Consider the following 22,933-nt stretch of genomic DNA (forward strand, 5'->3'; position numbering starts at 1 on the left):
GCCGCGCGCATGCGCTTTCTTCTGTGGCAGGGATGGCATCACGTGATCCTGATGGGTGGGACAGAGCCGAGGGTACGTTACAGTCTCCCTCTTTCCTCCCACTTCTCGCGGGACTCGGAGCAACTTCGGGATTTTCCGCTGCGCTGGGCTGGCAGGTGGCGGAGCTGAGGGGGCGGGGCAGAGCCCCCGGCGCTCGGCGGTGGGCGAATAATTCGTGTCCGTTCCTGCGGTAACGGTAAGCGGCCTCGTTCAGCCCAGGCCGGCGTGTGAGGAGCCTCAGCTCGCGGCAGGCGAAGCGAGGTGCGGGGGCCTACCAAGGAGAGGGGCTGGCTGCTAGGGGCCATGGCAACGCTAACAGCGTGTGGGGCCTAGGCGACTGCGGCAGGCAGGCTGAGGAGACCCCGGGACTCCCTCGGGCGCAGGGGTCCAGCCTCCTGCTGGCCGCGGAGATCTGTTCCCCCACCTGCCCCGCTCTGTGGTGGGGGCTGAGGGGTGAGCAACCGCCTCGCCTGCTGCAGGGGGAGGAGCAACTCCCCCCCCCCCCCAGGTGAGCAGTAGGTGGGGAGATAGTGGTCCCCACGGATGCTGTGGGCTGTCTTGGGTAGCCAACTGTCTAATTGCACAAACCCAAATATCCTACCCCTCCCCAAGGCCACATCCCTGCCCCCACCCACTCTAGACTTCCACCCTCTTCCTCACCTTCACTGGGCTGGGGCTGGGGTGTGAAATGGGGCTGGGGTGGAGTGTTGGGGGGTGCAGACTGTGGGAAAGAGTTTGGGTGCAGGAGGGGGCTCAGGACTGGGGTGTGGGCTGTGAGAGGGAGTTTGGGTGTAGGAGGGTGCTGGGGCAGCGGGTTGCGGTGCGGGAGGGGTACAGGCTCTGGCCGGGCGGTGTTTACCTCCTGGAAGTTCCAGCATGTCTGGTGGTGGCCAGGCGGCTCTGTGGGCTGCTCCTACCTGCAAGCACCGCCCCTGTAGTTCCCATTGGTCGCGGTCCCCCATTCCTTTCAATGGGTGCTGCGGAGTCAGTGCTTGGGGGGGGGGGGGAGACCCCCGTGGCCGCACCTCCTTCTAGGAGCCGCTGCTGGACATGTTGCTGCTTCTGGGAGTGGCTTTAGCCCTGCTGCAACGCTGGACTTTAGCTGCCTAAAATCTCCCGAATTGGCTTCAGTAGCCTCGGAGATTGAGCCCAATTCTGAGAGACTCCCAGCCAAACAGGGAGGGTTGGCAACCCTACGGGTGGCATGGCACATCCTGATTGTGCTTGAACTTCTCTGCTAGTAATAGGTTGTTATGACTTGCTAAGGGCTTGTCTAAGTTAGGTTGCTCAATGGTGTAAAAAAACCGCCTCCCCCTCCGAGCAATGTAACTTACATTGACTTAAAGCAGTGTCAGCAATGCCCTATGTTGACAGGAGAGTATCTCCAGTAGACATAGCTTCTGCCTCTCATTGAAGTGGAGTAATTAAGTTGACAGCTGATTTAGCACGTCTTCACCACACATGCTAAATCGACTGCAGTGGTGGCCAGTTTAGCGTGGTAGTGAAGACAAGCCCTGAGACATCATACATTGTACACTAGGACAGTGCTTCTCAACCAGGGGTCTGGAGCCCACTGGGGGCTGCAAGTAGGTTTCAGGGGGTCCACCAAGCAGGCTGGCATTAGACCTGCTGGGGCCCAGTGCAGAAAGCCAAAGCCCTACCACTTGGGGCGGAAGCCCAGGGCTCCAAATCTCGCCACCCGGGGCTGAAGCCTGAGCAACTTAGCTTCGCAAGGCCCTTGTGGCATGGAGTGCTGGGCAGTTGCACTGCTTATTATCCCTTAATGCTGGCCCTGGCTTTTATATGCAGAAAAACAGTTGTGGCACAGGTGGGCTGTGGAGTTTTTCTAGCATTAGGGGGAGGGGTTGGGGGCTCAGAAAGAAAAAGGTTGAGAACCTCTGCACTAGGGGAGTGTAAATACCCTGGGCCTCATAGTCCTGAGTCCAGAAGACAGTGCTTTCTTTGGCCTGGTCCAAGATGGTGACATTTTGTTTTGAGTGAAAGGTGCACTTCTTCGACTTACTTTTACTATTATGCCCATAGCACAGGGTGGTGGTGGTGTTGTAGTTTTATATGTATTATTTAATGTCTACTAGCCCTAGTCATGGACCTGGCTGCTATTATGCTAGGTGTTACACAAATGCAGAATAAAAAGATAGACCCATGGCTTTTGGGGGAAGGGATTTTAAGTATAAGATAAACAGTAGATGGACAGGGGACTGCAAGGGAACATTGAGACAGTATTGGTCAGCATGATAGGCAGGCATTGGTCTCAACAGACCAGCAGCCTAACAGTGGTCAATTTTTTTGTAGTCCTCATAGCAGGTGAGAGTTTGAAGGAGAATAAATAGTTTTGCAGATGTTTGTCTATGTACAATAAAATATTTTTAAAAAACACAATTTCTCCTTGGAGGCCCACCACATATGACAGATGTTAGTCATGACAGACGTTAGTCATGGTGCTCAGTGCACTTCTGAAAGATGCTCAGATAGTTTGGTGATAAGGGCCATATGAGAGCATGAATAGAATATTTACTGTAACTCAGTTTCTTAAGCCAGTAGTTTATTAATAATCCTTCCCTAAAGAAAAAAATCCTGTCTCTTGGAGAGTCTTTATGTGTAGCATAGAACCCCTTTCATTTTTGATGTGGGCAACAAGCAATGAAGGTGCAAATCTCTTAATAAATTACTAATAGATTCATAAAAAGGGGATACTACCTTGAAATGTAGTTCATTGGAAAAAAATGTAAGGAATGTCAGTTCCTACACCTTCCTTTGATTTACCTGCCAATTTTTATGGTGTTACAAGTACATTTTCCTACTTTTAAAAGGTTTTTCTCTTTTGCCTGTTGCTGTGTGCGGGACCCACACATAAAAGGAAACAAGAAATAATTAAATACACAGAACACTGTCAACTACACAAGGTAAACTGGAACGAGATATTTCGTTAATCTCTTTCATGTGTTTGTTATAAAAAGAGTAAAAATTTTCAAACTGAAATAATTTCTTAAATTGGTAGTGTTCCTTTAACTGCTTGTTCATATAGTTTTAAATCTCCTTTTTGATGTTGGAATGATAACTTGCTTCAGAGTTTAGATAAAGTTTTAAAAGCATATTAATGCATTTAAAACTTTATTTTAATTTTTGAATATGGTTGGATCGGGGAGTTGGATCTTAATCTGATCAAACACTTAACTAATTTGATATTATTTTCTTCACATATCTATATCCTCCCAGTTCCTGACTTTCCTGGCCACTGACAAAGCTGTAGGCCAGGAGGTGCTGCTTCCAAAGCAAAGATTTAAGATGATCAGCTCATTTCAGCACATTTGATAATTTATGGGAATTTTCTTCTTTTGTATGTCTCTGAAATGCTGTCTGTCAACACATCATGTGCTGCTTTGTGTGCAGTTTGCCACTATATACTTTGCTAGTGATGGCATACCTGGAGCCTTTTTGCTACCTGTAGGGCTGAGGCAAGTCCTCTCTACATTTTCAAGTATTTTTATATATACCATCTAGCACAGACATAAAAATATTGAATTAGTTTTAGAAAAATGTATGGTAGTGGAAATGAAAGCCGACTGACTTCTCTGGGTAGCAGACATGTTTCAGTTCTGTTGAGTGATGGGCACGATGTCCCCAGCAGAATGTATAATAGCGTGTCATACTTTGCATAAGTAGGCCTTGGTTCTCCAAAGGCTTATGCATGTGGCTATCTTTATGCATGTGAGTAGTTGAATGGAACATAGTATTTTCAGTTGCCCCATTCCACATGAAGGTCCATGGTAGTTGATAGTGCTGTGTGGGTCGTGGCTAACTACAGACTCTTTAACTCAGTTCTGCAGGTGATGAAAACATGGCAGCCATTAATGTTGGAAGGGAACAAGTCACTAGAGACCCAGATCGCTGTGACATCCCTTACTATGTAGCTGAATTTGTTGAAAGAGAAGTTGGAACTGACCTTAATTGTCTAAGAAAACTTGGCAAACTTATAGAGGAGCTATCAGAAAATAAAAAGCAATTAGAGGAACAGGTAAGCATTCTGTTAGTTATTTCTCAACTCCTTGAAATATTAAAAATGTACCACCAATTGCATGCATCTAATTACATCAGCACATTTTGATAACATCCTACACAATGTTTTAAGCTAAGCTGTCATTTTCTGTTATGCTTTACTATGCACGGAGATCTGTAAAAGATCACATTTGTTTAATCATTGAAAGAGGAGTCTTAGTACTTGTATGTCAGATGTATAACTCCTCCCTAAATACAGGTACTTACAGTTTCATCAGAAGTCCCCAAAAGAATTCAGAATGCCTTAAAGAATGCGGAGGATTCTAAGAAGTCTCTTAGTCAGCTCCTGGAGGAAGAAACTGTTTTATTTGATTCAATTAATAGCCACCTATTGACAGCCCAGCCATGGATGGAGGATCTTGGTGTACTGATTAGTCAAATAGAAGAGGTTGAACGACACCTTGCTTATCTAAAATGGATTTCACAAATAGAAGAGTTAAGGTAAAATAGGCCCACCTGGACTTCTAAGTATCTTTTTCCTGCAGTCTAGTGTAGGGCTTAGGTGGTAATAAACAAATTTGAGACATTTTTGGAGTTGTAAATCTATATTTTTAAATGCAAATAGTTATAACCCTTGTTAATTCACCTACTGACTAAAAATTCATACCTAATTTTGATCTGCCATTGCTTTCATTTGCAACTAAATTTGGTGATTACTATATTTTGGATATGGGGATAGATGCATTTGCATTATGTAGGTTGACATCTCTTTATTTTTATCGTTTTGGTGAGAATAAAATATTTATCTAAAACGTTATTTAAATGAGTTGCATTGCAGATTTGAAAACACTTAATTTCTCATCAAGAGCTATCCTCTTGTTCTTCAGTAATGCACCCTCAACGTAGGTAGCAAGAGGCATGGACCAGAAATCTAGGTATTTCAGGTAGCAGTGCACAGCACTAACTGCAAGGTCACCTAGCTGCCGACCTGGAAAATATTTTATATTAGCCCTCCTCCCCTCCAATTGCTTTATTCACTTTCATTATACAGTAAGACAGGTAAATAATGAACTATTCTCAGTGTTGCTAAAAATTGTCTCAGTGCATTCTAGTCATGATTTTGCTTTATATATTTTATAGTGATAATATTCAGCAGTATCTCATGACCAACAATGTGCCAGAGGCAGCTACTGCTCTGGCATCCATGGCAGAATTGGATATTAAGCTTCAGGAGTCGTCTTGTTCTCATCTTCTTACTTTTGTGAGGTCTACTGTTAAGTTCTGGCATAAAATTCTTAAGGACAAACTGTCAAGGTAGGAAATGCACCATAGTTATTTCATCTTTGCATTGTATCGTTGATTCATGTTGATGAATATGTTTTCTATTACAGTGATTTTGAGGAAATATTAACTCACCTTCATTGGCCATTTGTTGGGCCACCACAGTCTCAGGTTTTTGGCCTTGCTGCACCGGCTAATGTTCCAGAAATATATAATAATTTGGAGACTCTGTTTTCTCAGCTTCTGAAATTGCAAACATCGTATCCTTTTTGAATTAATATCTTATATTCACAGGGAACTTCAGTAAGAATAACTAACAAACTTAAGAGATGCACGCTCCAAAGAAGAAATGTGTGATAGTCATCCAGTGTACTGATTATTTTAAATCATTGTTAAGCTGGACATTTCTCACTAAGCGTGAAGTAGGTTTGCGGGTTTAGTATTTCTATGTTCATTTTTTTCTTTTAATAAAACAAGTAAGTGCCCAGTTAACAATACTAGAAATTGTTTGCCAATGGAAAAAGTGTAGCTTTGGCAGCAGCATTGCTGTGCCAACCACGATTCTAGTGGACTCACCTCTGGGGAAGTGAGGAAGATAGTTTAACCTTCATGCTATTCAGTCCTTGGGCCCTCTGGCAAGATTACCCACAAAAGTGAAAATTGTGGTGGTACATTTGCCTGTTCCCTGGAACTGGACTGAGACCACTAATATTTTTCACATAAGCCATTGAGCAGTCCTCAGATGGTAAAAACAGCTTTTGATCTCTGCCAGTTTGGGTCAATATAAATCAGAGACTAAGAAGCTCTTGTTTTGCATTACTAATAATCTGAGTTTCTGCTTCTCCATTTCAGTATAGTAATGACAAGTGTGTGTGTGTGTGTGTGTGTGTCTGTCAATGGGAGGATAGGACAACCCACATTTGTCTTGGCAGTCCTGACTAGAGGTGATTTTTTTGTAAACCAAATTGACTGACTGCTGCTATCACAAATCAGTCGTAATCAGCCTGTTATATTAAACACAAGTTTAATGTTGAAGTATTCTACATATAGAAACAGTTTTCATTGCAGGTTTTTGATCATTTTATAGTATGTGTAGTGACTGCAGTAAAGAAAGGGGACTATAGAAATGGAATGTAACATTTCTTAGCTGTCTCAAGTTATGATGTTGAGAATTCAGTACTTCTGTAACAATGATCTGCCAATAAAATATTTTACCTTTGACTCTTAAACCTTAGAGATGAATTACTAACTAAACCAAAACAACTGCCAGAGAAGTATTCTCTGCCTCCATCACCACCTATTATCCTTCCAATGCAAATCATGCTGAACTCTCTTCAGAAAAGATTCAAGTATCATTTTACCGGGAATAGACAAACTAATGTTTTAAGCAAGGTATGGGGAAAACATTTCTTGATTTACTTTTAATTGCAGTACTTAACAAAAAAAACCCAACCTTTTTTATATAAAACATACAGTGCTGTAGTAAAGTTGTGGCCCAAATATTGCTCTCTGCATGGAGGACCTTGGGCTTGTATGTGTATGGAGGTGGAAAAAACACTTGAAGACCCTCCACAAGTCCTACCCCCTGCTTGGCAAAGTGCTGCACTGCAGAGATTCCCTGGCAATGGGATATTCCTCCATTGCACCTGCCAAATCCCTTTGTTGGGGGCGGGGGGGGCACTGAAGCTGGTCCTATTGCAGCCTTGGGTAGACTCCACAGCCTGAGAAGGATGGATTCATTTCTCTTCGTCCCTATGGAAAATCCCTTTTACCAGTCCTGGCTACTTAAGTTTGTGTGTAAAAGGGAGTGAATTTGGTCATGTGATAGCATTTTTATTATTCCTATATTTACAGGTGTTAGACTCTGCATTAAAATAGGCTCTTGGTTTAAAATCTAACTGACAATGGCTTGGGATTATAATTAGTTTTTGGCTTTAATTTAATTTAAATAAAAAATAAAATAAAAAAAAAAAAAACTTACGTTAAATTGCAGATGTCTAATCCTCCCCTCCCCCCAAATGTGGAAGTGTGTGTGCGCGGGCACATTAAATGCCCTCAAAGTTTGGTGGCTTTCATTGGGGGTTAAAATACAGGTACATTTTTATAAGAATGTTTCCTTTCTTTTTGTTCCAATACAACTGCGTCAGAGTCTGAAAAGTTGATATTTAGCATGTATATAAACTGCTTGTAGTAACAAAGTTTTAAGGTTAATCTGTGTGGTCGCATGTAACATTTTTGGGTAAACTAAATACATTTCACCTTGGCATTAGTTCTCAAACTATTTCACTGGTGGTCTGTGAAGGGCTAGTTGCATTTTTTAATTACTTCTACGGGGTTTTCATTACTTCTACTGGAAACTAGGAGGAGCCACCGGCATAGCTATTTCCAGTAGGGGAGGATGCTACATAAAAGGATGATGAGGGCAACTGGCCTCTCAATCAGCTTCATTCTCAGTTGTGTGTCCTTTCCCTATCAGCCAGAAGAGGCATATGCAGTTGAGAGGGAGAGGAGACAGTGGGTGTGGTGACAGAGCAATATGTGTAGGAAAGAGAATAATAGAGCAAATGGAAGGAGAGATAAATGAAGAACAAAAGTAGGCGGCTTCTTTCCTTTTTTCAAAAAAGAGAGAACACTTATTGCATTAAAGATAGTACAAGAACACAAATGGTTCTCTGATGTTAATTTGCCAAGTAAATAATTGCTTAGTTGCCATAGGGATGTTATGTGATCACAAATACAGAGAAGGTCCACGATTTAAAAAAATAATAAAATTCTTTTTTTGAGGGCTTTTGACCTACTGGGACAGAAAAGACAATGCTTTAAATTGAAAGCAATATATGTCCTCCATTTTTCCTCCCTTCCCACCCGAAGCCAAACCCCCTACCCAGGTTTTAAATGTTGCTGCTGTTGTAAAATAAACTGCTCTAAATTGCAAAATCCAATTTAAAGTTGGCATTCGTTAACTCTTCCCCCCTCCCCCCCCCAAATGCTTTTTCTGGTCATGCTTTGTATTCTTGCTACACTTTTATAAATAGCTTATAAAGAGTTAACAGTGTTGAATAGATGTTAGAAGCATGTTACAGGAATGAGTAGAATGTGTTATGGATGGTTATAACAGTTGATTAACCATTTATTGAGACATCTAGTAACTTAACTCTTTATCACACTTTATTTTTAAAACGTACCCTTAATATAATCTTTCTGACTTGTCAGTAGTTATGTCCTTTTATGTTTCATATTTGTTTGTAGTGGGTATTGTAGGTGAAATCTATACTCCTGTTCATATATCAGTTGTTTTTTGGGTGGAGTTAACTTTAATGTTCTGGGTGTTCTTTGCTTTTTTCTTTATTTTATACAAGCCTGAGTGGTACCTAACCCAGGTACTCATGTGGATTGGAAATCATGCAAAATTCCTCGATGATAAAATCCAGCCAATATTGGACAAGGCAGGCTCTTCAGTCAATGCAAGGGTAAGCAAATATGTTACAATAACTCCTCACTTAAACAACGTTAACTGGGTTCACGTTGTTTTGTTATGTTGCTGATCTATTAGAGAACATGTTTGTTTAAAGTTGCGCAATATTCCCTTATGTTGTTTGGCAGCCGCCTGCTTTGTCCACTGCTTGCAGGAAGAGCAGCTGTTGGAGCTAGCTGGTGGGAGCTTGGAACCAGGGTGGGCTGGCAGCCCTCCTATCAGTTCCCTAAGTTCCCTGTGTGGCAATTGCAGGGCAGTTCAGGTGTACCTCCTCCCAATGCCACGTGCTGCTCCTGCCCTCTGCCTTGGAGCTGCTCCCAGGAGCCTCCTGCTTGCTGTGCAGGGGTCAGGGGGAAGAGGGATGCTGATGTCAGGGTGTCGCCCTCCCCCTGCTTCTGTACCCCATCTCCACAGAGCAGAAGGGACATGACAGGATGAGGGAGCATGCTGGCCGCAGCTGCTCTCTCAACTTGCTGATCGACTAAAAAGGCAGTGTACTTGGAGAGGGGTCAGCACACTTAAAGGGGCAATGCACCTGTCTGTCTCGCTCTCTGTGTGACACACGCACGCACGCCCCCAGCACTTTGGAAAGTGGAGGGAGTGATGCGCTCCAGTGGGGTAGCGTGGGTTCATCATCACGTTCAGTTTCCGCAGGGAATGTTTGCAGCCACTGCCGTGCGTCTATCATGTCTCCTCCCTCCATTCATGCTGCCTTGTATAATGTGAGGCTACATTAACAACAGTGTGTTAACCCTTGCGGACTCAGCCGAGTGCTAGTTCATCATTTAGCAGCAAGGCATTCCCTGGGAAATATCCTACCCTCTTCCACTCTCTGATTCCACTACCGCAACCAAGTTTCACAATCATAATTGCTGTGTACAATATTAAATTGTTTGTTTAAAACTTATGTCTTTTGTCTGGTGAAAAACATTTCCCTGGAACCTAACCCCTCTTATTAACATTAATTCTTATGGAGAAATTGGATTCACTTAACGCTTAAAGTAACATTTTTGGATTAACGAAGTAACGAAATTGGATTCGTTTTGCTTAAAGTAACATTTTTTAGGAACATAACTACAACGCTAAGCAAGGAGTTACTGTATGTGCAATTATATATACAGCCAAATTCTAGCTGTGGTGTAAGTAAGCACAACTTCATTAACCTTACTGAATTTGTGATGGGGCTGAAGTTAGTTCAGAAAGAGTTTTAAAAATGCATAAATATTAACAAATTTAACTTGCAGTTTCTATCTACTTTGGTGACTTCTGTTTTTTTCTTGAAGCTTGAATTCTCCCGTGCTCTAGTAATGCTGATTTTGGAGAAGTTGGCTGCTGATATCCCTTGCCTATTGTATGACGATAATCTCTTTTGTCATCTCGTGGATGAGGTGCTTCTGTTTGAAAGAGAGCTATACGCTACTCATGGATATCTCAGCAGCTTTCCCAGTTGCATGCATATTCTGTCAGAAGAAACCTGTTTTCAAAGGTGGCTAACTGTGGAAAGAAAATGTAAGATTTAATATGATTGGTTTTGTTTAAAGAAAAATATATGAAGGCCTAATCATGTAATACTTACTCTACAAATAGTTCCATTAAGTTAGGATGTCACATGAATAAGGGATATTGGATCAGGCCCCTGATTTTTATACAAGACTGTCCTGTTTAGTTTTAAAACAACACTTGCTAATGCTACCATAATTGGTATGCTTGCTGCCCCTGGATTGTGGGGATTTATTCCTCAGATAAATGTCCATATTCTGTGTGTGTGCCTGGGTGAAGGTGGGTTTTTAAATTGATGGGATAAGTTAGGAAAGAAAAATATAGTAGAAAGAAAAAGAGGTTACTAATTTTTACGGAGAAGAATAACAGGGAAAATAGACAGAAGTACAGGGGAGCAAGTAAAGGACACTATAGGGAGAAAGAGACACACCAAGATCTATTATAGGGGAAGAGAGAGTGGAGTGAGTGAAAGAAGCTATAAGAAAAGCAAGAGAGATGCAGGCTTGAATGCAGAAAAGGAGTTGGGTCCCCGGGAAAATCACTACGATACACAAAGCCTGAGTTGGCACATATATAGTGAATAGGGAGAGAGAGATGCTGTAGTCTGTATGGTAGGCAGGGATTGTTTAAACTAGAAAGGGAGAAACTGACCAGAGGTTGTTTGTGCTCAGCCCTGCCCCTTTTGCAGAGATAGGAGCCTAAGTTTGGGCTACAGGGAGTCTTCTGTTTCTGCTTGCGATTCACAACCAGGAAATCTCTTTGGAGTTTCGTATCTTAGGCTGTTTTAGCAAGAAACTAGGAAGGGAGGACCACCTTCCTTATAACTTTTAGCCCAGTGATAAGGGTACTCACCTGGGATGTGGTAGACTCCTGGTTCAAGCCCTCCTTATGGGCTATGGGATATTCTAATGTTGGGAATCTCTCAATTTCCTGATGAAGCTGTTGCACTGTGGCTAAATATTTAAAGAGTCATGGCAAGGGGCAGTAGATCCTGGATCTCCCACATCCTCAGTGGATGTGCTAACCATGAGTCTATAGAGTCACTCCATGCTTACACAGATGTGTGTGTGTGTGCATGCATGCTCTCCCCCTGCTCCAATGACTCTTTAAATATTCCACAATGCACCAGCTTCAATAGGAGAGATTGACGAATTCCCCAAATCAGAATATCTTATAACCCAATGGTTAGAGCCCTCACCTGAGAATAGGCAGATTCCAGTTCAGATCTGTTCTTCCCTGCAGGTGGAGTGGGGACTTGTAGTCATCTGGGAGACCCCCAGTTCCCTAACCAGTAGACTAAAAGCTATTTTGGAGGCCTGTCTCGTTCTACTTTCCCCCTATTCTCTTGTGTAAACTTTTGAGGTCCCAATCCAATAAGTATGCTCAGAAGTTGCTTACCAGATTGGGCCACTCAGGCAAGTTAGACAGGAGAACACCTCTTTTCCCCTGGTTTATGAATTGCTCTAAGGCTAATGTGGGAGATTAGCAGCAGCACACATGCACAGAAGCAGAACTTTTACTGAAAAAAACATAGGCGTCCAGTGAGTTTGGGTGCTTACAGAGTTTCAATGGGAGTCTTGTGGATCCCATTGGTCCCAAAAGTGGGACTTAAGCACCTAACTCCTTTTGTGTGTTCAGGCCGTAGTAAATAAAGCTGATTGAATAGTGTTCAGTGAATATATTATTTGACTTCAAGAGTATTAGTCAAATATCTGTTGTTGCAAAAGAATATTTGTACAACTTTAGCTGTATAAAGGGCTATTATATTATTTGGCAGACAGGTGAAATTCATTGGCAGATATATTTGTGTAGTAGGCTACATTTAAAAAGATAATTGAGTGAAAATGTTAAATGCAGTACCTAAAGGTTTTTTCCATTAAATTGCAGAGGTTTGGCTTTGGAGTACATGACAGCACAATGCTTTTCAGCTTGTTTTGAAGATTTAATCCTCAGGATAGTAGATGTTGGTAAATTTTCAAGCAGTGATGATAATAGTGTCTAAGTGTTGTATTGTAAAGAATAAGAACAGCTGTAATAGGCCATGAATTTTCTGACCCTCTTTTGGGTAAAGGAAAAATACAGCTGTACAGGGTTGATGAGTACTTTAAAAATTATGATTAGTGATGATTTTCAATAAGCTAATTTTATATTGCTCTAACATACTTCATCTTAACAGAAGCAATTGATGTTTTAATTTGCAAATTTAAGAACTGTATTTTAGTCAGTGTTACTTTTTATTAAATCTTATATTTTAGGATTCTTAGTCTTTTTATTTAAAAATGATAATTTATTAGAATAAATTTTAAATATATAAACCCGAAAGCAAGTTTAAGTAAGAAATATATGAATATTTAAATTATTAAACATTTTTGTGTGCCTGTCAGTTGCTCTTCAAAAGATGGACTCTATACTTTCATCTGAAGCTGCCTGGGTATCGCAATATAAAGATATCACTGATGTAGATGAAATGAAAGTCCCAGACTGTGCTGAAACTTTTACAACTCTGTTACAGGTTATCACAGGTAATGATAAAATTTGAAACACTTATTCAGGAGAATTCATCTTAAGACTTCAAGAACTATAATTCAATAAGAAAATATACATTAAAGTCAGTGGTTATGGAGTCATCAAAGGAGTAAGAAGTAGTAGTATTGTTTGGTTTGCATTTTAACAAATAAATGGAATTCTTGTTGCCTTTTCCTTTGAACTTTAATGAATAATTCTAGAGATAATGATCAAACTTTTATATTTGTACTAATTTCTACAGTGATACACCTGATGATTACCATTAGAAATTTGTTTAAATTTGAAAGAAGATAAATTAAATTCATATTTGTTATTTATGTGTAAAAATTAAATAAAACAAGTCCTGTTCCCTCTTTTGAGGGATTCAGCCCAGGGAATGGCTGTGTGACCAACAATGAATTCCTGAAAAAGTAGATACTAACTAGCTTTAGCCTTTCTACACTGTGAGTAAGAGCAGATGAACATCAAAGTGATTTTTATTTGAGTACTAAATGTGTATCTGTCAGATCTTGTGGGAAGATTTCTGAGGTCTACCTAGTGTTAAGTGTTTTTCAAATTTGCTTTCAGTTAAAAAGTAAATAAATAAATAAATAAAAAATAAAAATTAAATGCTATAGTGAAATCAGTAAAACAACCATTTATTTAGGCCCCAGTCCTGCAGAGATTTACATATGTGCTTAACTTTATGCACTGTAAGTAGTCCCATTAACTTCAATGGGACTACTTTTAGGGTGTAAAATTAGGCATGAATGGAAGTCTTTGCAGGAGTGTGGCCTTAGTCATGAAGCAAGCAAAATACTTTAAAAAAAAAAAAAAAAAAAAAAAAGTTCCTGTTTTTATTTACTCTGGAAAATAAAATTTTTACAATTGTCTCTCCAGACAGGTATAAGAATCTTCCTACAGCATCTAGAAAACTACAGTTCTTGGAGTTACAAAAAGACTTAGTTGATGACTTCAGAATCCGGTTAACTCAAGTTATGAAGGAAGAGACTAGAGCTTCTTTAGCCTTCCGTTATTGTGCCATTCTTAATGCTGTTAACTATATAGCAACAGTACTAGCAGACTGGGCTGACAATGTTGTGAGTAATTATTGTTTTACATAAAGAAATAAACTAGCTTTGTCATGTGGTGCTCAACTAAAACCACTTCATTCATCTCAATATCTTAAAATGCAGAATTAATGATGAGTCCTGAAAAACAGAACCAGATGTAAATTCTAATTCAGTGAAAGATGCTTAATTTAAGGATAAATTACTACTTATCATTTAAACAGTGCTTAAATACTGCCATTTTTATGCACTGTATCAAAACACCTAAAGCAGACTAGTTTCCTGTAAACTGGCACTGCACCAGGGCCATTCTGCAGCATCTTGTTACATGGGAGACCACCTATGGATCCTATTCTGTTAACCCTTACGTGAGTAGTCTGGTAGAAGTCCATGAGACTGCTCATGTGTAAGATTTATAGGAGTGGTCACTTTCCCAGGAAACAGGGTGAATCTAGTAGGGGAAGGATTATTTTACCCATTATGTTTAGAGCTATACTTCACTCTTACAGCCAACAGTCCTCCTCCCACTACTACTTGTAGCCTACCACCTGCAGAATGCTCCATTACCTGTAAAAAGAAAGCACCATTGTGTCACACTAACCTTAGCTAATTTTCTTGCCTCAGTCAGCCCAGGAAGCAAGAATCCCAGACTATGCTATATTCGACAAACTAAAATGTATCTAAAACCTATAGTCAATATGCTAAATTTCCAGGTCAACCTATCTTTCTGGCTAATGATCCATTGCTTCTAAATATATGAGGATTTTAATTTTTAGGATTTTTTTTTCTGCTGAAGCATATTTGCTTGTTTTTTTAATTCTTGCTCTTAAGTATCTTTACCTAATGCCATAAGATATTACTTTCAGCACACATCTATGCACCTATAGTTGATAGTGAGTTGCTGATCCTTCATGTAAAATTGAGAAACCAGACACATCTGACAGCCAGGTCTGGGTGGATTTGGCTAGCCATGAGAGTATGCTTTGTTTTACCTACCTACAAACCCTGATTTGATATTGGGGTCTGCTAGTGGAGACCTGTGCGGATCCCTATTAACCTCAGTGGGGCTCTCCATGGCCTTGGAGGTTTGCGGTAGTGTGTCCTAATTCAGAATCCAAGCCTGTTTCTGTATATTTAAGTATGCAACTTAATTAATGAATACCTGTTAAAATCAACGATTAACTAAAAAACTGGAAATGTTGAAATTCAGTGCTTAATATGCTAGATCTAACATATGTAGCCACTATCACCATAATATGAACACTTCCATTTAATTTTCTTTATAAAATTTAATTCAGAAACTTTTTTTTTTTTTTTTTTTTTTTTTTTTTTTAGTTAAGGAAACATTTATTACAATTTAAATGCTATCCAAGTCTTGTAGTTTTTTCTTAGTATGTTAAAAATAGAATGTCTGTCAGACTTTGCAGAAATCAGAGAATTGAGATTTTTGGGTAAAATTTTCAAAGCACCTAAATCTCATTTTCAAAAGTGACTCAGGTAGTTAAAAGCCCAAAATTACATTGAACTTCTGAAAATGGAATTTAGGAGCCTATGTCACTTAGGCCAGAAGAAAATTTGACCCTTCAGCTTGTGTTTACTAAATTATTTTTTAGTACTATTGTGAAGTCAGATGGGATACAACAGCTTTCTATTTCCATCACTGGGTTTAAAACACTATACTCATTTAGGGACAATAGAATTACCAGATTTTTTTTTTTAATCGCTCTCTTTGAAAACAAATTTTTAGTTTATAAAAACCTTAGGGAAACACATGATCAGATGAAGCTATGCATATTAAAGTACAAATAAAAAGTTAACATGGTAGAAACCTTTTTGCTCTAGTATTTATATCCAAATCTGTTTGTTTCTGTAGTTCTTCTTGGAGCTTCAGCAGGCTGCGCTGGAGGTTTGTGCAGACAGTAATGCTCTCAGTAAGCTACAGCTAGGACAGTTAGCTTGTATGGAAAGCTCTGTCTTTGATGACATGATTAACCTCCTAGAACGCCTAAAACATGATATGTTGACCCGCCAAGTAGACCATGTCTTCAGGGAGGTCAAAGATGCTGCAAAACTGTACAAAAAAGAGAGGTGAGTCTTTGTGTTAATGTCTTCTAATAATTTGTTATAAAATGTTAAGACTTGGCAAAAAACTATCTAATGTAAAAATCCATTTCTATGAATGAAATGAGAGAGATGTAAAATGTTTGGAAAGTGTCTGTGGTATTTCTTCACAATTCTTTTAAAAAAAAAAAAAAAATGTTTTTAACTAGATTTTGCTTTTCTAAAGCACAGCCCTGCAAATAGTGGAGGCACACTGCAGCAGGACTCCCAGAAGAAATTCTTCTTCTTCGAGTGATTGCTCATGTGTATTCCACAGTAGGTGTGCGTGCTTGCCACGTGCACCGGTGCCAGAAGTTTTTCCCTTAGCAGTACCCGTAGTGGGGGAGCCCCGCTGCGACCCCTGGAATGGCGTCTCTATATCGCGCCATAAAGGGGGCTGCGCACTCCCCCCACCCTCAGTACCTTCTTGCCACCAGTGAAGGTAATCGGAACTTGTGCTCCAACATTGCTGTAGCTTCTATCCTTGGTAGTACCTCGACTGTTACTAGTTTCTGCAGTTAGTAGCCTGGCCCGGGGCATGCCATTGCTTCAAGTCGACGCTTCCTGTCCCGGTGCCTGCGGCCCCTGTGGGTCGAGGAAGACTCCGGCGACTCACTCCCAGGCGACCCTGACAACGGAGTGCAGGTCTGTCGCGGGCTATGGGAAGGCCCGGTGGATCGAGTAGAGACATCGACCGCCGACCTGGCCGGTGAGGGCTGGTAAGTGCCCAGCGGCGTCTTCCCACGGGACCGGGGCCCCAGCTTGGGCGGCCCGCTCGGTACCGGCATGACGAGGATGTCGCGCGCTGCCTGGGCTGCCTCCGGTGTTGACGGAACCCTCATCGTCGGGGAGGCATGTGCAGACGGGGCTGGACTACTCCGTTCCGCACGAGTCAGAGGTCTGGGTCCCCAGGGGGATCGTGGGCTGCCCAACTCGGGTCCGGCCTCACCCCTGTCCTTGTCTCGGCGCCGCTGGGTCTTGCCTTGCTTCTTGGCAGGGGAGCGGTGCCGACTGGTGGATTGGGCTTTGCTCTGCACCGAGGACGTGGTGCCTGGCGCCCGGGCCAATGTCAACTCCATAAGCAGGGCCCAGAGTCGGATTTCGCATTCGTGCTTGGTCTGGGGTTTGAAGGACTTACAGATTTTACACCACCACTTATGTGAGCCTTGCCCAGACAGCGAAGACACTCGGAGTGTGGATCGCTTCTGGGCATGGAATTGCGACAGGAGTCGCACGACTTGAAGCCTGGGGCTCGGGGCATGCCCCGAGCCAGGCTACTAACTGCAGAAACTAGTAACAGTCGAGGTACTACCAAGGATAGAAGCTACAGCAATGCTGGAGCACAAGTTCCGACTACCTTCACTGGTGGCAAGAAGGAACTGAGGGTGGGGGGAGCGCGCAGTCCCCTTTATGGCGCGATATAGAGGCGCCACTCCAGGGGTCGCAGCGGGGCTCCCCCACTACGGGTACTGCTAAGGGAAAAACTTCCGGCACCGGTGCATGTGGCAAGCACGCACACCTACTGTGGAATACATCTGAGCAACACATCTTGAAGAACACCAGTTACGGAACAGGTAACTGTCCTTCGCTGACTCTTATCTGACAATAATTGTTTCTTTGGGAATATTAAGGCTCAACTGTGATAGGGCTTTAAGGGCTACCTCCATTTTCAAGAAGTCCTAATCATAGAATATCAGGGTTGGAAGGGACCTCAGGAGGTCATCTAGTCCAACCCCCTGCTCAAAGCAGGACCAATCCCCAACTAAATCATCCCAGCCAGGGCTTTGTCAAGCCTGACCTTAAAAACCTCTAAGGCAGGAGATTCCACCACCTCCCTAGGTAACCCATTCCAGTGTTTCACCATCCTCCTAGTGAAAAAGTTTTTCCTAATATCCAACCTAAACCTCCCTCACTGCAACTTGAGACCATTACTCCTTGTTCTGTCATCTGGTACCTCTGAGAACCGTCTAGATCCATCCTCTTTGGAACCCTCTTTCAGATAGTTGAAAGCAGCTATCAGATCCCCCCTCATTCTTCTCTTCTGCAGACTAAACAGTCGCAGTCCCCTCTCCTCATAAGTCATGTGCTCCAGTCCCCTTCCTATTTGTTGCCCTCCACTGGAATGTAATGGGTGGGGTTGACGGCTGGTCACCTAAGGGCAGGGCAGTAGAGTTCAAACCGATGACCAGAGAGGTGAGAACAGGCATTGTGGGACACCTCCCGGAGGCCAATCGCTGTACTGTAATTGCCACCATCTACACTGGCACTGCAAGACTGTAGCCCCGGCGAAAGCTCTACGTCTCTCGTTTTTTTTTAATAGCGCTGCAACTGCACAGTTCTTGCGGACTACGTGGTTTGGCAGTGTGTACACCTCAAAGCTGCTTTAGTAGTCAGAAACTTGCCAGAGTAGATGGGCACGTCCCAGTTTTTCCAATAGTTCATCTGTGCATAGCATTGGATAGTTCTCTGGGCGAGTTACAGCATTTAGCTTATGGTAGTCCATGCAAAAGTGGATTTCCCCATCTGGTTCGGGAACCAGAACCACTGGAGAGGCCCATGCACTCTCAGAGGGGCAGATTACACCCATCTATAACACATCCTTGATCTTCCTTTCTATCGCAGTTTTCGCTTGAGGACCCATCTGGTAGGGCTGGGCTCTAATTGGGTGAGCATCTGCTGTGTCAATGGGGTGGTACACCCGTTCTGTCCATCCTGGGGTGGCTGAAAACATTGGCACGAAGCTGGTGCACAGCTCCTAGATTTGCTGTCACTGCTTACTCCCAAGGGTTATGGAAAGGCTCACCTCTTCTATGCCACTGTGCCTTTTTCCTTCATAACAGACTCCTTCAGGCCACTCAGCGTTGTCTCTCTCTTGGGCTATAAGCTGGAGAACCTTGATTTCTGGGGAATAAAAGGGCTTTAGAGAGTTAACTTTAAGTTTTAGGGTAGGGTCCCGGAAAGCGATGAGGTAATTAACAGCTCCCAGATGTTCTCGGACCATAAATGGCCCCTCCCACAACGCTTCCATCTTATTGGCCTTGAGTGCTTTCAGGATGATGATTTGGTCACCTACACTGAAGGAACACTCTCTGGCATGTTTATCATACCAGGCATTTTGCTCTTGTTGAGCATCCTGTAGGTTTTCTCAAGCAAGGGCTAGAGAGTCTTTGAGGGTGTTTTGCAGATTGGTTACAAAGTCCAAAATGTTAGTTCCTGGAGAAGATGTAACTCAGCACCCCCCCCCCCCCCCCCCCCCCCGCATTGCTGCTTCACCAACTGTAATGGCCCCTTAACTTTGTAGCCATCAACGAGTTCAAAGGGTGAAAACCCTAAACTGGGACATGGTACAGAGCTCTGTAGGCAAAAAGCAACTGCTGCAACACTAGGTCCCAATCATTGGAGTGCTTATTAATGAATTTACATATCAAAAATGTAACTATGAATACTTGCTTCTGGGTAAAATTGGAAGGCTGCTTTCTAAAATAAATGCTCTCTTCTGATTTGTTTCTACACATTTGGAGTCGTGTCCCCTCCTCCCCGCCCCCTCTCCCCCCCCCCAATTTCTGGTGTCCTATCTTGCATTCCTTTAATTAATATATAGCCTTGATATTATTAGAAGGATACTTGCTGACAGCAGGGCTTCTCAAACTGGAGGTTGGGACTCCTCAGGGGGTCACTAGGTTATTATATGGGGGGGGTCGCGAACTCTCAGCCTGTACCCCAAACCCTGCTTTACATCCAGCATTTATAATGGTGTTAAATATATAAAAAAGTGTTTTTAATTAATAAGGGGGGGTCGCACTCAGAGGCTTGCTACATGAATGGGGTCACCAATACAAAAGTTTGAGAACCAGTGGTGTAGAGTATTAATCCATAATGCGGACTGATCTTTTTTGGATATTTGAGAAAGTGGAGGGGTAGCCGAAACCTAAGAAAATTTAAAAATGGATGAGATTGTGGACTTTTGAAAAAGATGAGCTTCATTGCTACTGCTTTTCTGTGAATAAATTTACTGTAACATCGTGTGGTACATCTGTTTCTTCAGGTGGTTATCTTTGCCATCCCAGGCAGAGCAGGCAGTAATGTCCTTATCCAGTACAGCTTGCCCACTGTTCTTGACATTAAGAGATCGTTTGCTGCAGTTAGAACAGCAGCTCTGTTACTCGCTGTTCAAAATCTTCTGGCAAATGCTTGCAGAGAAAGTGGATATGTTCATCTATCAAGAGGTAAGCATCTGCAGTTGTGATATGTGCTGTGACAACGAAAGTGCAATTGACTTATTGCATCTGTTTGCATACATATGTAGGTAATTCTGGCTAATCACTTCAATGAAGGAGGAGCAGCACAACTTCAGTTTGATATGACTAGGAATCTTTTCCCTTTATTTTCCCACTATTGCAAAAGGCCAGAAAATTATTTCAAACAGTAAGTAAGCCAATTTCTAAAGTATTAGTATTTCAGTAGCGAGTATCCAACTGATCATACCAAGTTCTTACATTGTGTATAAATCAGCATCTTTCATGGTTGTAGCTTGGATTAATTGGGTGAGGAATCTGTTAAAATTATGGTGTTGAAAGTGGAGAGAATCTCTACCACTACATCAGGTATAATCCTGCAGTTAATACTTAAGCAAAGCTCCCATTGTCTCTGTGGTTCTTACAGGTTATCAGTGGATTGTTTGTTACAAACAGACTTGCACTTTTAGGGAAAATTGGATGGTAAATCATGTAAACAGCACAAGAAGCCGTAGCAGGACAAACCATCAAGAAACAAGGACTAAGGGTGCAGTGCTGTGATTCCTACTAAGGTTAATTGCCCTACAAAGTTAAATAGGATTTCAGCCTGAATAAAGAGTGCAGGAGTGGGTCCAGAAATGTTTAAGGATGAAGGTGACACATTGGTACTACAATAATACTTAAATGGAAGATGCTTTATTTGTTGAGGCTTTTGAAGTACTTCTCCAACATTAAGCTTCACACTCCCTTCATGTGTATTATCCCCATTTATAATGGGAAAGTGTAGGCACAGAAAAGTACAGTTACAGGGCATCTTATTGCTTTTTGATGACTTCTGACAAGGAATGTGTTCAAATTTCAGCAGTTGTTACCTATATATCATACTGTGTTCTTTTCTAAGTATACTGAATGAGAAGGTAGTTCATCTTGCTTTCCTGCTTAACTTTTTACCAGTATTAAAATGTGAAAAAGTATTGGCTTTTATTACTTTACTCCATGGGGAAACTAGAGTTTAAAAAAACAAATGCAAGGACCTGGGTAATTGGAAGCACTATATGTCACAAATGGTGGTTATAACTCACATTTGTCTCACTGAAAACAATGAAGACATGAAGGTGGATGTCTACTCTATATCTTGAAAGCTGCGGCTGCATTATCTTTTCAGTTCAGGTTTTGTCTTTTCAGCTATCCAGAAAGGGGAGGTGGTTATTAGTATTTTATTAATGGGATAAACAAAAAAAACACAGACTGAATATACTGTGTCCTGGCATGAAGTTGAAATGGGCACTCTTCATTTCAGGCAGTAAAATGTGATGGTATTTTTTCCTCTTATAGTATAAAAGAAGCCTGCATTATCTTGAATCTAAATGTTGGCTCTGCCCTCCTTTTGAAAGATGCACTACATTCAGCCTCAGAAAATGGAACCATCTTGGATCCGAACCAGCCCTCTGCTACCGCAGTGTTAAATGAACTTGGAGTTTACAAATTAGCTCAACAGGATGTTGAGATTTTACTTAATTTGAGAACAAACTGGCCTAATATAGGAAAATAAGTAAAGATCTTCAAGGAAAATGGTTAGAAGTAAAATATCTGTTCCAGGTTATTTATCTGAATAAAAGTGAAGTCAAGCTATTACATTAGTATACTTTTATTGTATATTTGTTTAAAAAAAAAAAACCCCAAACAAACCACTAGTACATCTTTGTAAAATGCTGACTTGATCTAGCCTTATGCCTTAATCTTTTTATAATTCAGATTATATGTTGTACATAGCCATTTTAAATCAGTTGAGATACTGAACTGGTTTCTAAGCTGGTATAAGTTTAGTCAAATCTGTTTTAATCACATTTAACTTGGCCTGTTTTGTAACTACCCAGCCTAGAGGCCTGTAGAGCACAGCAGGCTCAGATCTAGAGTGGAGAATGTGTTCCTTGTTGAATAGTGAGTGATCTGTTTAGTTGATGGCTGTAAGGCGATAATGGTTATGCTGAAGAAACTTTTATGGTTTAGAGTAATATGGAGTAAACTCTGGGTATATATGCTACTGCATTCAGTGGTAAACATTCCATTCAAATTGGTGCTTTCTAATTTTGGTATATGGACAGTTATGTACATAAATTCCCACACATGGACATTACATACTTGAATGTGTGTGCAGGAGGTGTGGAATGAGGTGAAAGCATGTGTCCATGTTCTGTTTTCTCTGCTCATGCTAACTTTTAAAACTAAGTCCTGTTATGGAAACTTCAGAATTGTCTCTTCCTTGAATGTCCAAATCCTTTGTCCTCTGAACAGGCCTTGCATACTTTGACTAGTAAACTTGTTTAAAAATGCCATCACAACTGATTCAGTTATTGAAATATTATGTATTTCAAATTGCTTACGTTTGGAAATAATGGGTTTGTTGGAATTTGGGTATCTTCTCCAGGTTGTTTAAAACTTGTTCTCTCCTCCCCCCCTCCCCCCCCCCCCCCCAAGAGTGTTAAAGAAATATCTGACTTTAAAATAAACTTTCAGTGCCATAATGGCTGCTGTTTGTTGCATACTAGAACCACATTTTGTTGATTCAAATATAAAGCTATTTCTGTACAAGTGTGAAAAGTATTGCCTTGAGCTACTCCTGATTAAGTCACTTTTTATCACTGTATGGCCCCAAAACATTCTTGCTAGGGAAGATGTTGATACACAGCATCTTTTTAATGTTATACTGT

General features: G+C 41.5%; 1 protein-coding gene across 5 annotated transcripts; it reads left to right on the forward strand.

Moving 5' to 3' along the window:
- The first annotated feature begins 96 nt into the window (after positions 1–96).
- Positions 97–22,773, forward strand: RINT1 (RAD50 interactor 1). 5 transcript variants are annotated; one of them, XM_054018316.1, is made up of 15 exons: positions 97–235; positions 2,871–2,963; positions 3,880–4,075; positions 4,316–4,557; positions 5,197–5,370; positions 5,448–5,597; positions 6,573–6,729; positions 8,697–8,807; positions 10,096–10,321; positions 12,697–12,834; positions 13,718–13,917; positions 15,761–15,975; positions 20,033–20,213; positions 20,294–20,412; positions 21,558–22,773. In XM_054018316.1, the coding sequence occupies exons 3-15, from the start codon at positions 3,899–3,901 to the stop codon at positions 21,772–21,774; spliced, it is 2,307 nt and encodes a 768-aa protein (XP_053874291.1). In that variant the 5' UTR covers positions 97–235; positions 2,871–2,963; positions 3,880–3,898; the 3' UTR covers positions 21,775–22,773. The 5 variants fall into 5 exon arrangements, with proteins under 5 accessions (XP_053874291.1, XP_053874299.1, XP_053874308.1 ...); XM_054018324.1 differs by having other exon boundaries at positions 2,918–2,963; XM_054018333.1 differs by lacking the exon at positions 2,871–2,963 and having other exon boundaries at positions 97–300.
- The last annotated feature ends 160 nt before the right edge of the window (positions 22,774–22,933 follow it).

Source organism: Malaclemys terrapin, chromosome 1, assembly GCF_027887155.1.
Source record: "Malaclemys terrapin pileata isolate rMalTer1 chromosome 1, rMalTer1.hap1, whole genome shotgun sequence".
NCBI classification, from domain to species: Eukaryota; Metazoa; Chordata; order Testudines; family Emydidae; genus Malaclemys; species Malaclemys terrapin.